Source organism: Vicugna pacos, chromosome 16 (genome assembly GCF_048564905.1).
Source record: "Vicugna pacos chromosome 16, VicPac4, whole genome shotgun sequence".
Classification (NCBI taxonomy): domain Eukaryota; kingdom Metazoa; phylum Chordata; class Mammalia; order Artiodactyla; family Camelidae; genus Vicugna; species Vicugna pacos.
In genome coordinates this window covers 34,091,847-34,110,003 of record NC_133002.1, presented here as the reverse complement: position 1 = coordinate 34,110,003, position 18,157 = coordinate 34,091,847, and the positions used below count along the sequence as shown (strand labels likewise).

At 38.6% G+C, this 18,157-nt stretch overlaps 1 protein-coding gene across 4 annotated transcripts in view; it reads right to left on the bottom strand.

Moving 5' to 3' along the window:
* IKZF3 (IKAROS family zinc finger 3) overlaps positions 1–18,157 on the bottom strand; it is an 81,636-nt gene that overhangs the window by 17,563 nt on the left and 45,916 nt on the right. For all 4 annotated transcript variants that reach the window (XM_072938782.1, XM_006214256.4, XM_072938781.1 and 1 more), the window contains 3 exons: positions 8,710–8,970; positions 7,619–7,786; positions 5,358–5,474 (listed from right to left, as the gene is read on the bottom strand). In XM_072938782.1, the coding sequence (XP_072794883.1) occupies positions 5,358–5,474; positions 7,619–7,786; positions 8,710–8,962 (538 nt within the window). In that variant the 5' untranslated portion in view covers positions 8,963–8,970. The remainder of the gene's footprint in view (positions 1–5,357; positions 5,475–7,618; positions 7,787–8,709; positions 8,971–18,157) is intronic.

Below are 18,157 nucleotides of genomic sequence, written 5' to 3'. Positions count from 1 at the left end.
CGGCCCCATCATTACCCAGAGATCTGTCCGCCCTGCCAGTTTAGTTTTCCCGTTTGGCTCTCAGCAGCCACTGTCTACATTTAACCAAAGTCATTATCAGTTACCACAAGCATCTTTCTGAGGACACATACTCAGTGTACTCTATATCTGGGAGGATGCTAAAGCGGGGATACACTGACCTAAATAACATAATTAGGGCATGCCGCTAAATGGCAACCTTCCGAGATAGCATCATCTTTTATCCCTGGTTAACTCACCAAGCTTGTCTTGACAGTCATTTCTAGGTAAATCTTACTCTGTAAACCAGTGACCAAATGACTGACATTTAAAAAGATAAAATTCTGGAGTGTCATGGATAGACAGATAATTTGAGGCATGGGTGGAGACTTTTCCATTTCCACAACTCTGGTTAGATTGAAGCGAATCCTCTGAAACCACCGATCTAGAGGGCTTCCAACACCCTCCCACTGGGTCATTTGCACAAAATATCAACTCCAAGATTCCAGTCTTCATTGTATGTGCGAACACATTCCAGAGATTAAGTTAATCTCTACTAAATTAACCGTGTTTTCTAATTGGCAAGTTAGGCAAAGGCTAAAATTTCAATTGGATATGGTGCACTCTCACTTTCTTCCCCGAACTGCCTTGCAGTTGTTGGACAGCTGCTGTACTAAAGGAGCAGCCTCTGAAACACAAAGAAATGCTCTGGAGTTAAGACAATCAATCTCTTTGGGATTACAAGGAGTTTAGGCAGTACACTGAAAAGGGAGGGGGAAAAAAAGGACTATTAGCTTCGGTCCTCTGCTTCAACTTTAAGATCCAACTGTCTATTTATACAAAGAGTCTAGACTTGTTATCTTGGCACATCACGTCTCAGAATGTTAGCGGAGGGAAACCAGTTTAGCAAGATAGTAAGGGAACAAGATAATGGGTTTAAATGACGAAATAGGAAATCCGTTCCTGGGTGGTGTTTGGCAGTTTAATGTTGTAAGGGGTGGGTGTGGGGATATGGAATAATGGCAAGAAACAATTTGCACACTTGGTTCATGAGTGAGCACAGGAAGAGTGGGACTATAATTCTAGATCAATTCCCCATCATGTCACTTGCTTACTGGAAAAAAAGCAGATATACCAATTTTCATTTTAAAAATGATTTTAAAGACATGTGGAAAAAATAAATAATAACATTCATAAGAAGTCATAATTACAGAATAAGTGACTATCTCTAATCTCTGCACAAGTGTTAATCGTTTCTCCGGTTTTCAGTTAACTGCACGATGCCATTTCTATCTGAAAATGACTGCAGATTTAACTATTAATTTGTTGTGCTTTTGTTTTTGCTCAGAATCCTTCATTAGATCTTGAAGTGTTAAATGGAGCTCAAATAAGAGGCATTGCTTCCTGTCTTCTGTGGTGTGGTCAGCAGTAACTAATGGAGAGTGGAACAAAGTGTGTAGTAAGAATTGTTTAACAAGAGATTGCTATCAAAGAGTGAGGCAGGTTCTAACAAAAAAGTTACATAAAACTGTTGCCTTTTGAGCAAGTAAAATGAATATTACTTGTGAGTTAGTATTTTTTTTTAAGAATAATCTATTGGGAAAATAGATTCTTTAAACACTTTAAGCTTTTTCTTTGGACTGTTATTTGGTAAAAATATGTTTATCCTGAAATTCTCATGCTTATATTATCTCAACCGCAACAATGAGAATGAAGATAAAAGGTTTTGACTCCGAGATTCATAAATAAATTATTCAATATTGGTATTTCTAGAACTCACTGTCATACCAAAATATGTCCTGCTCCAAGTATTCATAATTTGTGTGAAATGTGCCTAAGTGAATCTCTACACCAGCTGTTTGTCCTTTTCTGGAATAAGGATCAAGCTAATAAGAAAATGAAATCTGTGGTCTTCTTTTCATACTATATATGACATTAAGACAGCAGACTTGGAGTATCCTGATAATGTCTGGTGCAGAAACATGGACTGAAGGAACACAGTCACATGTGTCTCTATGAGACCTTTGTATTATATTAACAGATCAAGTGCCCAGCCCCGTGCTGGGATGTGGGTCCTTCAAAGGTAGGGGCTTAACTGTCACTCATCTTTACCAACAGCTCTGACACAGAGCCTGGCACATGAGAATCCAGGAGACGCCCTTTGAACAAAAGAAAATAATTAGCAAGGCCATGAGTCCTGTTGCCCAACACGGCATGCTTTTGCAGACTGGTCTCCAGTCTAAGGCCTTTTCATCTGTTCTGCTTCCTGATGGGGGGAGGTATGTCCCAAGGCTTGGCTCTCACATTAGGCTGCACTTCAATTTACAAGGATCATTTGATGAAAAGCGCCATGTCCACAGTGGCACATCATCACTTTGAAAGTTAGGGATGAAGGGATGAGAGGGACCACTGGTGACACCAGACTGGTCAGGCTCAGAAGGGAGCACTCTGTCCAGGTTGGGACCCCCAGTTTTAAGAACGAAACAGAAATTGAAACCATGTAGGGAGCGGTGGCAATTATTAAAGGACTGACTTGTGTAAAACATTCTTTATATTTTCGATTTCAGGAAAAATCATGACAACTATTTGAAATATAAAAGATAGATTAGTATGCTGACTGACTTGCAGTATTTATTATGTTTGACTAAGCTATGACTTTATACATTTTGTAACCTGAAACTACCATAACAACATATTTGCTTTTAAAAAAAAATCAAAACTTGCTGACTTAGTTAACCCATTATTTTTTTGCTGATACTTAAAGTGCATTGCATGAGTCCATCAAACCAACCCATGAAATGCAAATTGACTCAACCTCTGTATTTCAGTATTTCCTGAATCACCTTATACCACTGAAGACAGCAAAAACATTTCTTTTGATACTTTTCTAGTTTGAAATTCCTAAAAAAGGTTATGGAGATGAGAAGTAAGGTGATAATCTTACTTCCAAGTCAGTAATTTTGAACTTACTGTTCATAGAGGATAGTTTATTGATTTTCCCCCGACTTCAAAGGACAATCAATCCTATTAGTACGTGTGTTACTACATATTTCCTTTGCTAACTAGAAAATATATAACTTTCGAAAAAATACAGCTAATCAAGCCACATTTTCCAAAAGTGGAAAAAACCCAAATGTCCACTAACTGATGAATGGATGAATAAAATGCAGTAAATCCATATAATAGAATATTATTCGGCCATAAAAAGGAATGAAGTGCTGCCTCGTGGATGAACCCTGAAAACATTACGCCAAGTGAAAGAAGTCAGACATAAAAGGTTACACAATTTTATGATTCTATTCCCATGAAACGTTCAGAATAGGCAAATCCCCAGAGAAAGAAAGCAGATTAATGGTTGCTGGAGGCTGGAGAGGGGAATGGGAGTGATTGCTAAGGGGTACAGGGCTTCTTTTGGGGTGACAAAAATGTTATGAAATTAGACAGTGGTGATGGTTGTATGATTTTGTGAATGTGTTAAAAACTACTGAATTGTACACTTTGAAAGGATAAATTTAATGGTATGTGAATGAGATCCCACTATGTCTTTTAAAATAAAAAAAAAATTCCTAATGATGAAAACAATGAAATTTCTAGTGATTTTTAAGTAAGTCATGGAGGAGTCTCACTATCCTCACTTCTAAGATGATGAGGTAGGATTAGATGCTCTTTTTAATCCTTCCAGCTTCAAATAATAATGATTCTATTTGGAATAGTACAGATTTTCATATTGTGGGGAATTTCTCACAGTAAGAGCTTCGTCTATTGTCTGAAATGTGGAACTGCATGTAAAGATGGCCAAGGACTGCCTGATCAACTTTAAGCATGTTGCTTAAGATGTCAAAACCCAAGTTTTTGGTGTCTTTTTTTTTTTTTTGAAAGAAAGTAAACATTTCTCTTTAGAAATAAGGAGGAAATCCAACTCCTTGATAACACTAAAGATGCCATCAGGATAAAAAGCAGAAGCAGTGCAAACCAACGGAATTCAGTTGGCCAGCTCCTAACACCATAAAATAGGCTTTCTCTAAAACAAAAGTTTCCTCTCACTCAACATGGGTACAGTTAAACTACTCACGATTTCCACTCCATTTTTCCTGAGTTTCACATTATTTCTGTCATATTATCATTATCTTTCTGTCTTAGAATGTTCCAACTGCAGCTACTGCTGTCAAACACCAAATCCCACGAGGACTTAACACCTACTCTAGATAAGCAACTGGCTCAAGTAACCAAATACAAATACCAGAAAACCCAAGCTGCAGAACCAGGCTGACAAGCAACCACGCGAGTCAAAGGACAATTGCAGAGAGGTGGCACAAAAAAAGGTTTCAGTTTGTTTCAACTCAAGAATGAAAAGAAAGAAAACCACAATTGAGTGTATGGAAAGACATCCAGTGTTTCAACGGCCATTAGGCATGCAATTCAGAGCACTGAATAAAATATGAAATTCCCAAAGCCAAATATAGGCGCCACAACGAATCATGTAAGTAGACAAGTATATGATTTGCCATAGGCATATATGAAACAAAGAAAATTCTTGTGGATTTTAATGGACTCTGCCCTAGCCACCCTTCCGGCTGCCTCTCCCCTCAATCTTTGCCGTTTCAGTTAATGGCAATTGCAGTCTTCATCACATCCCATATCAATCTGTGAAGAAATCCTGTTGGTTCTATCTTTAAACTATATGATACAGAATTAGAAGGCTTTGCACTACCGCTACCACTACCAAGAGACAATTTTCTCTTGCTTGAATTATGGCAACGGCCTCCTAACTGGACTCCCCAATTTCTGATCTTGTCCAAATACAATCTATTCTCCATAGCAAGTAGAGGGACTTTTTTTTCTTCAAATGAGAAGTCCAATCATGTCACCTCTCTGTTCAAAGTCCTCTGAAGATTTTCAGTTTCACTCAGAGTAAAAGCCAACGTCTTTACAATGGTCTACAAGGCCTGATAAGATCTGGTTTCCTATTTCCTCTCTGGCCTGTGTCCCATTACTCACTCTGCTGCTCCAGCCACAAAGGACTATCTGCATTTCTTCAAACTCAAGCCCCAGGGCCTTTGCACTTCCTATTTCCTAGTTATGGGCAGGGGCTCTCTCCTCATGCCTTTAAGTCTGTTAAAATCTCAGCTTGTTGACGTTTTCCCTAACTCACCTTCAGCCCCCAGTAACCTGCTTCATTTTTCTCAAGAGCAATCATTACCTTCTGATACACTGTATTAGTTACTAATTCACTTTGTTTCTAGTCTGTCTTTCCCTATTAAAATACAACTCCACGGGAGCAGGATATTTGCTTTTTATTTGCTACCTAGGACAGCAGATGCTCGCTAAACGTGTGCAGAACGGGTGTTGCGTGAACTCACCGGTCTCCCCCAGGTCAGTGCTCTGAAGAAATGTACGGCAGCGCTCCTTGTGCTCCTCAAGGGAACTTCTCTGCTTGTAACTCCTTCCGCAAAACTCACATTTATAGGGTTTCTCAACTATAAGGAGAGCACAAGGGGCACACAGTGACCCTCCGGGGTTATAGAACAAATGGTGTGTTGGGGCCCTGCGAACACTGTCCACTAGAGAGAAGCTGAGAGAAGCCCGAGGATTTGGATACCTGTGCATCTACATTACTTTTAAATTTAGTTAACTGAAATACAGTACAGTCTACAATTATTTATATTAGAGTATTCTTTGAAAGGATAGGGTCCTTTCACAAATGAAAGGATTTGGATTTGATGACTATTATTGAGCACAATATTTTGGCTCCAGATCCAATCTTGTTTCTTCAGGAAAAAAATAAAAGGGGGACTTTTTTATTTTTCAAGGAGGTTACTGCGGTTTAAGAATGAAATAGGAAGAGATCCCTTCTGCTGTAAGTAAAGAATGCTACAGTTCATGGGAGTTAGCCATTCAGCCTATTTGTTAGTTTTTTTCTTTTTGGGGGGTGGGTAATTAGGTTTATTTATTTATGTTTAGAGGAGGTACTGGGGATTGAACCCAGGACCTCCTGCATGCTAAGCATGCGCTCTACCACTTGACCTATACCCTTCCCTCTTTGACCTTTTTAGAGCATTGTCATATTTGGATTAATGTGGCTTGTCCTTGCCCACATTGGGCTATAGCAAATTCTGGGCTAAATCAATAACAACTGAGCTAACCAAGTGAGAATATTTTTGAATAACAGAAATAGAAGGAATTGCAAAAATGACTTCATCACAATTTCTAAGATAAAGCAAAGGCTTCCTCAAAAGTTCATCCACACAATTCAGGCCTCCCTTATCCTCCTATTTCCTCCAAATGTGTCATTGTTTTTAAATGTGTGAGTAATAACTTCAACTCTGTGTATAGGTCTGGCCTTTCTGATTTGCTAATGAAATGTACCCTATGAATTTTTCAGAGTTTTAGGGACTGAGATTTTTTATTTTCTCATCCTCTTGCTCTGTTTAAACAGCGCCTTTGGGACTTAAAGCACTAAAATGTCCTTATGGAATCTCAAATTAAAATAAATGCAGGTTTGCTAGGGCTAAAACTGTTAAGTTTCTGCATAAATTGGGGTCTTCTAGAATCCATCTTTAGAATGACTACTTTTTGTTGGATCTTAACTTGGAAAAAGCAACTGAAGAGAACTATTTTAATTTTTTGGACCAAATTCAGTCTTAATTCATTACTCTTTGAACAATGAGCTGTAACAGAAACCCTTCTTTTGCCATTTAGGATTTCTCATGGTGGGTTTCGTGGGGGCTGACTTGTTTAACCCCTAGTCTCTGAATTGTGACCACTTGCAGATTTAGGGCTGGGTTTTAGTCAAAGCGGTATGTGGATTGACAAAAAAACAACCTTTTTTTTTTTCTTCAATTAAAATTCTGTCAGATAACATCAAGAACATGAGGTCCCAAATTTGAAAATAAACTCAGTTTTATTTTTCTAGGAGGGAAATTCTAAATGTTGAAAAAAAAATGATCTTCCGTGGTTAAAAATAAGGAGTGAAAACATCAAGACAGAACATAGCTTTTTGTGAATTCTTACTGCTGCTCATCTTTCAGAGATTAAAAAGAAATAGGCTGATCAAACACAAACTTGGCTTTAAGAAATTTAGTTCAAATACACCTAAAATGAATACAATGTTATACTGTCAATTATATTTCAATTTAAAAAAAAGAAATTTAGCCCAGAATGGCCAAAACTAACCCCCAACAATAATTTATACACAGTTTATGGTTTTACATAACTTACAAACTGTACATCCTCTGCTTTATCCAGACTTTTGATTGAAAAGTATGTGTGTGTATTTTTAGGAAAACAATCTTTTAACAAAGTTACCATAAAAAATACTGATGGCTCTCATTTTTTTGCAAAAATTAAAAAGGCGTTTTTATAGGGCAGGCTTTTCCTGTCTGACTGTGTTGTTCTCTAGGGGAGCCAAGATGGTAGGTTGATGATCATCCCCATTGAGCCAGACGGAGAGCAATTAATGCCTTAATGGAAGTGTAATTAGCCCTAGAGGTCTCTGCTGTTGTAACCCTTCAGAACAGGAATGACAGATTAAAACCTCCATATTTAACTCTTTCTAGTTTCCGCCATGGGCACTGAGGAACACACATTTACTAGATATGGAATGCTCATTGCTCTCACTTACCAGAATGTGTCCTAAGATGACCTGTGAGTGCATCTCTTCTCTGGCATGCGTAGTTGCAGAGGTGACACTTAAAAGGTTTTTCCCCTGTGTGCAGTTTAATGTGGCGGAGGAGGTTACCTTTCTGAGTAAAAGATGCCCCACACTGATTACACTGGAATGGGCGTTCACCTTTAAAAAGGACAAAAAGGAGATTTCTGATCACCCAGCAAGTGGCGAAGCATATGCACAGATTAGATGCCTATGGCAAAAGCTCATTTTTTCAGATAGTTTCTGTTCTTATTGGGATCAGATGGGAGCTGCATTTCAAGGCAAGCATAAGACTTACTTATGGAATCTTCCCTCTAGAAGGGAAAAAGCACTCACCTAGCATCGCTACTTGAGGTATCACCTTGTCTTGGATCAAAGCAAAACAAACAAACAAACAAACCCCCCCCCCAAAAAAACAAGAGTAGCTTTAGAAGAGCTTTCTAGATTTGTTTTTACATTACTTAGCATTCCTCTTGAATATAATCTCAATCTGTAAAAAGAGTCACAGACCCAAGTTCTCATAAGGTATAGAGGGCCAGAAATGCCTTTTAAAGTCTTTAGATCCGATGTTAGATGGAGTCTATTTGGCTCAGTGGGACTGTTGTGTTTGTATGCATTTCTGTAGACTGCTTTTTTGTTGTCTGAAAATAAATTTTTTAAACTGTCAATAAAAACTACATCCTTTCCTCTGCCAAATTTGAACCCAAGACAATAAGGAGATCTACTTTTTTAAAAGTTATGCAAAAATATATGGAAGATGCTTAAGAAGTATATCACACAATTCAACTCCTACTTATTAACTGAAGAAAAATATTTGGCTGACCTAGAACACCGTGCTCTCTACAGTCTTCCTTTATTCACAGCATTTGCAATATGTTTGCCACATGCATGGTGAAGGAGGGCTAAAAATCACTGGGTAATGGAAATGCAGAGAGGGAGAGATGCAACAGAATTAAAGCAAAAAGCAAGAATAATCAAAAGTAAGCCCTAAATTCCACCACTTCACTTCTCACGTGGCTGCATTAGGACAGTTTACAGAAGAATGGATAAAGGAGACTATTTACCAGTATGGCTCCGCTTATGAACCATTAAGACATTGAAGCTAATGCAGGACAATCCACACACATCGCAGTTCATCTTGCCACTGGTTGGCCTGCTACTATCATACGAGACAACATGTCTCTCCAACTTAATGTTTTCATATTCATTATATTCTCTTGAATAGCTGTAAGGAATTTCAGGCTCTTCTGCATTTCCCATGGGCTCTGGCTTTAAAACATTCTCCTCCCTTTCACTGTATTCATCTTTCACTTTCATTGAATCATCTGCAGGGAGGAAAATGCAAGAAATGAACAATGATTGTATTTGGAGCTATCAAAGCAGCTCAGAGAGCAGACACCCACAGCTGATAATTAAATACCAAGTGAAGCTAACATAATATTGTACATCTACCAAGCAAGAAAACACCATTAGGAAGATCACTCATTATCTGAATTCAGAGCCACAGTCTGGGGAGAACACACACACACACACACACACACACACACAGATGACAGCATTTTAGGCCATCCAGAAAATTTGAGATAACAGATTTTAGCTATGACTGCTCAAAGCGACTATGAAAAACACATTTTGAGCAATTCTTCTCCAGTGCTAGGGGAGAAGAAAGGTTCTCAGATCTACTACCTTTCTCGGTGGCTGCAGTTAAAAGGCAAGCTGATGTGATCTTTGGTTTCAAGAAGAAAATACTGTTTTAATCCTTCAAATGCATCCAACTGAAGTCACTAAGATTGAGAGTTGAATAGTTAATATGTTTTTTTCCTTCTGATTTTTAGTCTTGCATTGCCGCTCCCCCTTCCATGTATATGAACTGCTAAAATGAGTTTTATCTCTCTATCTCTCTTGGAACCGATAAAGAGACAACACTGAACATAGAGGAAGCTGGCAGTGCTAGTGAAATACTGTTGAGAAAGATAAAAGGAGAAGTCATCCTCTAACATAACCTTCTCAGGAGTCCCTTTCATTGACACAGGTAAATGGACCACCTACAGCCCAGTTAGGGAGGGCTAGAGTTGTAGGACCGGATAGGAGAGGAGGGGCTGGCCCAAGTGTGTTGGCTGATCAGGCTCTGTCTTAAAAAGAGTTGCAACACTCTTTTAAGCCGAAGAAGATAAGAAATAAAGAAGGAAAATTTATATACTGACACTAAGACAACCCAAATATTTGCCTGATGTAATAATAATAAACATTTAAAAGAGATTTTTCATATACAAAACATGCTGCATAAATGTTTACATCTTGAAAAATTCATTCTTAGAAACTGGAAATTGTAATGCTCCATGAGGAGCCACAAATCAATTTCAAGGCTGGAAGGGAATTTAGAGATCATCTAATCCAACCTTCTTGTTTTTCAGATAAGGAAACCTGGGAACGGAGATGTTTACGGTGAGTTGTCCAAGGTTACACAGTCAGTTAATAGCAGATGTGTGATTAGAACACTGAACTTGGATTTGCCCTCACCTTTGGACATGCAAAGCCTACATGGCTCCTTTCTGACATAGTCCACACTCCCTCATCAATGGTGTAGACGTTGAAAACCAAAACACGCTGAAGCAAAGATATTTAAAAAAAAACGACATCCCTTCCAAACAACACCAGTAAATGCAGCTCCTGTTGCCACATAGGAGGAAGTACGACTGCAGCTGTGCCTGGCTTGCTACCTTCAACTCAAGTTTCAATTTTCACTTCTATCCGGGTTACCTTTCATCTATATTAACTGTGTTTGCTTAATAGAGCAAGACAGGGTCTAACCACCAACAGAGGAGCCACTGCTGCAACGCTGTTCCAGTGCTTCTTACCACGGTTCATGGTTCACAACCTTTCACTCTTTGATTAGAAGAGACACAGGGCTGTAGGAGACATCCAGCATGTGTCCAATTTGCCCATCCTATGCGTCTGGGCTCTATATGAATTGATAGCCATTTCCTACATGGAAAGAGTTGCATTCCCTTCTTTCTCTGGACACATTTTGCCTGCTGTCAGATGGAATTTGTTTGCTTAAGTGGTTTTTTTTTTTAAATTTTTTTTTTTAAAGAGAAGGATGCACCTGAGGCTTGTACCCTCCTCCCTTCCTTCATCACTCCAGCTGTGGGTGATATCCCACCAAAGCTTGAGTGCTCTTCAGTTTGCATGTAGGCGTTTAAAAGAACCTCAACGGAAAACTTCAGCTACTGAAAACCAAAACCAGCACATAGAAAGGGCCAGCAGAAAAGGATCCTTTTCATTTTGGCTATAAAATGTTAATATGAACAGACTCAGGCCATTCTGCGGTCAGTGACAAATGAAAACTAGTAAGATCAATGTTTCAAGTCTTCCTGAAAATGCAAGACGTAAGAGGGTTGCTCCTTCCCTCAGGATTTTGGCTTCTTGGGCTTGACCTTGAACTCAATATGACACTGACCTTGCTCAAAAGAAATTCTTGGCTTTTTCCCGTTAGAACTTAGCTGTAGAATAAGGAAGACATCGAGACCCAGGGCCCTAAGGGAACACGTAAGAGTCACATGGACAGGGCATCAAGGAAGTCCCTTGGACTTTGGACCAAAAGAGCTCCGGCTATAGTTATTGTTTTGCCCTTGGAGTCTCACTAGTTTTAGATAAAAGACCTGGATGGCCTCTCTGCATGGTTACTGGGGATCAGCAATTTCTTAATGGTTTACCATGTGAAGCTAAACAGAGTTGAATGTTAGAATAGATTCGTATCTAAGATATGAAAGGGATTCCTGAGAGATTATTGGGCTTAGCACCCAGCCTACAAATATAGTCCAGCAAAACTACCAGGACAGACACTAGTCTGTCCAACGAAGAGATTCATTCCATCCCTTGGGAGGAAGATTTCCTGGAGCAGAGGAAGGGGGGGGGCATTCTACTTAGTATCATTGAAAATAATAATAAACATGTCTAAAGTCAAACTTGTCATCTTTGAACCCAAACTTGCTTCTAATGTATTACTTCTTTCTAGTTACATATGACATCTTCCTTCTTCCAGCCTCCAAGTCTTGAAACTGGAATCCTTTTCCTTCCGATCTCTATATCACATCAGTCTCCAAGACCGATAGAGTCTATATCTGCAGGCTCTCCAATGACAACTCCTCTTTTCTATTCCCTTTGCAATTTCCTTTAGCCTCTCAGCCCCTCATAACTAAACTCATCCTCTCTCAACATTTCTTTCTGATAGATTTAATACAAAAGTAATCTATGCTTACTGTCTCTATGGTCTCAAAACTGATGTCAAATTCCCTGTGATCTGGCTTCTGCCTCCAATTCTAATGCTGATTCACTGCTCCTCTGAAGATCATCGATAATCTCCTGATTCCTAAATCCAATGGCCTTTTGTGTTCATTCTCCTCAACTTCTCTGTAGCCTTCAACACTGCTGACCACTGCTTGTTGTTCCACTGTATTCCTACTTCTTCGGTGAAACTGTGCCTTCTTTCCTCACCCTTCTAATTGCTTCTTTTTCTAGCTCCTTTTCCTCCCTCTGCCTCCTAAATACTGTCCTCAACCCTCTTTTTTCTACCCTCTGCACCACCTCCCCTATGGCAATTTCATCCACTCTTAAGGCTTCAGCTAGCAATTTATATGATTAATCCCCAGATACAGATCTCCAGGTATAATCTTCCCCTTTTCTTCAGTTCTCTGATCCCAAAGGCCTCCTAGGTATCATCACAGTTATGCAGGCTAGAATCTTGAGCATCATCTTTCCTTCCTCTTGCTTGTGCCCCACATTTAATCACCCATTGTACCATCTCTCCAATCCTCTTCTCCTCCCCACTGTTTTGCACGCCCATCACCCTAAATCTCAGACCCTGATTGCCCTCCTCACTCCTGCAGTAGCCTCCACATTGCTCTCCCCACCCCCTCTGCCTCTCCTTTCCAGTTCATTCTATATGCTTCCACCAGACAGTTCTTCCTAAACTGGAGCCCTGGTCATTTCATGACTCTGTCCAAATTCGTCAATTCTATCTGCTGCCAACAAAATAAAGTCCAAACTCAGAAAGAAAGAGTTTTAAAGGCCTTTCAATATCTGACTCCCAACCTATCTTTGTAATGCTGACTCTGAATACTCAGATGTCTCTAACCTAGCTAAGCAACTTCTAAGTATCACCTTCCTTTTATTATTTCCACTGCTTAAAAAGTCTTTCCCCAACATTGCTACAGATCCAAATCCTACACATCTTTTAAGGCCAAACTAATACGCAGTTTTCCCCTACTATGCCCTCCCTGATCTCTGTAGCTATAAAATAATTTGTTCCTTCCTTCTCTGAGTTATTTGTAAGCTCACCTCATCTCCCATATGGACATGTAAGCTGAGATCAGAAGCTACACAGGTCTGGTTTTTTGTTTTTGTTTTTATAGACTCAGTAATCCCTATGACATTGCTTGACTTGTATCTGTAAGACCAGAGGTTGTGGGGGTTTTAAATAGAAAATTTTGGGGTCCCACCATAGGTCTACTAATCTGGGTGTGGCGACTGGAAACATGCATTAAAAAACACACTCTCTAGGTAAATCTTATGCACGGTGGAGTTTGAGAACCACTACTTGAGAGTCTGACACAGTGCTTTGCATAATGTACATATACAGTAAATAGTTGATACATGAATATACCCCTACGTTAGCCTCCTAACTGGTCCATGGTGTAAGCGGCCTCTATTTTAGATTATATCTTATTGCCAGATTAATCATCCGGTAGCACTAAAACCTTTGTTCAGAAACTTACAATGATTTCATTTTGTTTACAGAGTAAAGTTCAAATTTGTTAGTGAGACATTCAAGGGCCTGTCCAGAACCTGCCCCAAGCTGATCTGATCATCTCATTTATCACTAGTCTCCTTGAATCATCCTTCTCCCTAGACTAGAACCTTGCTACTCAAAGTGAGGTCCTTGGATCTGCAGTTCCAACATCCCCAGAGAGCTTGTTAGGAATACAGACTCCCAGGTCTCACCCCAGACCTACTGGATCAGGTTTTCCATTTTAACACAACTTCAAGGATTCTTACACACATTAACGTTTGAGAAACACAGCAGCAATCTTACCAGCTGTGGTTTTCCAAGCCTCTTCTCTAACCTTCCCTTTACCTAAAATGCTCTTCCCTACATCAACATCCTATTCAAACTTCCAGATGCTGTTTAAATGCCATTTCTTCCATGAAGTCTTTCTTGATAAAAAAAAATTCTCCTGCTTCTGTGTTTGTAAAACACTACATGTAAAACCAATAATATTGTTCCACAGATTTACACTACACATTCAGAGATGTTTCTCGTCATTTTCCACTGATTTTCAGTTGTCAGTGGCTGGCAAACCCGAACAGTTAACAAAGGAAGAAAATTTAAAGACTGGCAAGAAATACTCGAATATACTTGAGGAGTGGCCCCACAGTATCCTGAAGTGTTTTGTAAAGTGAGCAGACCTTTTGTAATGTGAACAATCTCCTGTTTTATTTAGTTTTGTAAATTCCAGCCTCTTATTATATGTATCAACTTTCTTAGACACATGACTTAAATTGCCACTTAAAAGACTGTCAAGAATCTTCCCAGGCAGTAGCAATATTTTATTTCTCAAGCCAGGTGGTGGGTCCATGGATGCTTGTTTTTATTCTTTAAACTATGCATGTAATTATATTTGCCTCTTTGTATGTATGATATATTTTATAATCAAAAAATGTTAAAGGCTTCCTGAGTAAATTTTTTTATAATTGAGCTTGTGGAAAAAAGAACATACCAAACCACAAATTGCTGATAAAGGTAATTGCTAAACATTCCCAGAGGGGGGAGAAGATGTCTAAATTGAATCTAACCCATAGAAAATTAGATTAAGCTGAACTTCTTTCTAAAGGAGCTACTCTGGGGTACAATTGCTCCATCTTTGTCTATGTTCTGGAGGCCTCTTAGGAAGATGACACACACTCACACACACACACACACACACACACACCCCAGAGAGAATTTTGTAGGCTGAAGAGAACAAAGGCTTGGCTCACTGGGGCTGATGCACATGGTTTCATTTCCTGGGGTGATGGTTATCACATGAAAGGCTTGCACTCCAGAGTAGACATTTTTGGTTTCACCTGAGACACTGCAAAAACAATGGGTCTTGGAAAGGATCCAACATCTAAATCCTTCAGGGGCAATAGCAGTCTCAGCCAACTGTGCCTCAGTTTGTTTTTACAGGCACATAAAATGCTCAGTCGGGGAGAAGAACCTATCAAAGATGGCAAACAGAGCAGGCAACTTGGGTGTCTTGGATGGCATGTTGTTAGTATGAGTTTTCCAGTGTAAAAATACAGGTTCTGAATTTCCACTCTGAACTATGAGATCTCAGGATCCAACTCAAAGAAGGACAAAGTTTGGAGTAATAGCCTCAAGTTTGCCAGAGATATTGTGAGAAGGGACAAAACGAGATAGGGGCTGTTAGACAGGGAAGCACACAAAAGGGTGATGTTGTTTAAGTGTTTCACAAGGATTGGGGGTCATAACCATGAAATCCTCAGCACATGCAAAAGTCAACTGGATAACAAAGAAGCTTAATCATCTTAATGTGGCATTTTAATGATGCCACTGATTTGCTATGCCAATTCAGAGATAATGAGGGCCTAATGCTACAGATGTTCAGCCAGGCTAAAAGAAAGGGGGAGTGGGCTTTTCTAGCGTGCCATTTTCTAACTATCCAATTAAACAAATTGTGAAAGCATCTAAATAGTTTACCAGGTTTTGACAGCTGTTAATAGGATTTAGAAGCTTGAAGCACTAAAGAGCAAAATGGGAGATATATGGATTGTAGGTATTTAGCCTACAAAATTTGCTGCTATCACTCAGTATAGTACAAACAGATTAACTAGAACAGTTCTCCTTATAAAATTAATGTCTCCACTCCTTTCCCACAATGGCTTCTTTATATTATGAACAAGAACACTGAAATTACGGGTCATTTTCATTTCCTAATTTACACTTTTATGTATAAAATGAGGAGGAGAAAAACTAATGACATTTTGAAAACTAAAGGATAAGAAGTTTTTATATTTGCTAACCAGTAAAATCATAAAGCATCAATGAAAATAAAACTTTTGGTCATTGATTGATAGTGTCCATTATGTTTTCATTTTTCTCTTCTTTTAGATTCTAAAGTGACAGACATCTAGTAATGTTTAAAACACCTATTTTGAAATTAGGAAAAAACTGAAAAAGGTGAATCAGACTAATAAGAGATAAAACATCATTATCTCAATAGCCACAAAAAAAGAGGTAGCAATTTGGATAATAAAATAAAACACATTCTTATCAGACTTCTAAATTGTCCTTAAAGAAGCTAAACTGGTAATTAGTAAATCATGTCACTTCAAATTCAAGAGCGTTAGTGTGAAAACAGGAAGAAAGTCTCAGTTGCAAAGAAACCATCCTCAATTTTACTAATGACATTAATCTTTGCCTTATTATCTGACTATCAAATAGCTCATTCATTGCCATAATAGTAAAAGTAATTTTGCTTAATAATTTCAGTGCTATTATTTGCTTCCCTTTTAGAATAAGAGAAGACTTATTACTTTTAACAACAGGAGTATACTGCACATCAGCAGTGGGTAAGGGTCCAGCTGCTCAGTTGGGCCAAGCTCTCCAGCTATCGTGAGGCCAGGTGAAGTCTTTTATCTTGAGTTGTTGTGAGGATTGAAAAACATGATGCACAGAAGTGCCTTCTTAACTATAAAAAAGTACACAATTGTATTTTTTCATTTCTATCCCTGATAACTACGCATTTTTTCTATTGATTATTTATCCTATGTACTATTTTATATTCATATTTCTGAGAAGTAACTGCTATCCATTGAAAAATTATGACTGAAAATACATTTTAAAAAGTTAAGGTTGGATGGATCTAGAGATTATTATACGAAGTGAAATGAATCAGACAGAGAAAGACAAATATCACATGGTATCACTTACACGTGGAATCTAAAAAGATGATACAAATGAACTTATTCACAAAACAGAAACAGGCTCACAGACATAAAAACAAACTTATGGTTACCAAAGGGGAAGTGGTAGGGGAGGGATAAATGAGGAGTTTGGGATTAATAGACACACACTATTATATATAAAATAGATAAACAACAAGGTCCTACAATATAGCACAGGGAACTATATTCAATATCTTGTAATAACCTATAGTGGAAAGAAATCTGAAAAAGAATATATATACATACACACACATATATAACTGAATCACCTTGTTGCAAACCTGAAACACAATATTGTAAATCAACTATACTTCAATTTAAAAAAAAGAGGTTAAGGTTTTAGATGTTGCCTAATCACACTAGAGATAGACTAAAGTATGCCTGGTAGACATTTCATTTATAAAAATCCAGAAGAAAAAACTTCCTTTTCATTAGTAGTTTCCTTTCTTTTCATTCACAATTCCAAATTGGATAGATTATTCACTCTATCTTTCTTTTGACAGAACTCAATTAAAAAATTTAAAGCATATTAAAATATAATTCTTAAAAAAATTCATTGTTACCCAAATACAGTTAAATTAGTTAAAAACATTCTGACTGTCACAACAGGATCATGGGCAAGGGAAGGACTGAAAATGTCTTCTATATCCAGTGCATAAGTAGTTCTTGGTATACATAGCATGTGTTGTGTTACATGGCAGTTAACATGTTTATTTCCCATCTAGACTAGAAGTATCTTCAAGGCAGAGGCCAAGTTTTCATAATATTTGCGTCCATAGTACCTTTCAGAGGGCTCACTTACCACAGGTATTGAATGAATAAATGATGAATGAATGAACTCCTTAGGCAGCCTGAACCAATTCAATGATAATAAGAAGGCCCGCCAAAGACTAAATGAGTCAGCGCGCTGAAGCACTCCCTAACTCGTTTGCAACAGACTGAAGCTGAGCTGCCGCATGCAGAGTGTCTCCTCATGGTGCATCAGCACAAGCCCCAGGGGCCACAGTGGTCACCACTTCTCCAGGTGACTTCTTTGCCTGGTGTGATCTGGCTTCTGCCCCTCCTACTCTGTTACTTTGCGACAAAATGCCACTGAGCAGTCTTTCTTTCATTCAGAATTCCCTTGTATACAATTAATCACTCTCTCTCTGAACAGAATTCAATTACAAAAATGGAAAACATATTAAAACATAATTCTTAGAAACATTCAAAAAATTGTTTCTGCTTCTGGAGCCTCTTCCCTGAACTCTATTCACTCCTGGTTCTACTCTTACCTCATTTATTTTCCATGTTTACCCCTCTTTCTCTGCCTCCTAGGTGTGAATGGTCTCAAGGGGCTTGTTTCTTGAACTTTTTGTTTTTTTCACTTTACATATTCTCCTGACACAACTTTTTGTTGCTGATGACCCCCAAATCTGAATTTCCAGCCAACTTCTCCCTGCTGAGAGGGAGATACTTGCAGTCACCTCGGGTTTCTTATGCTTGTCTGACACTCAACAAGTT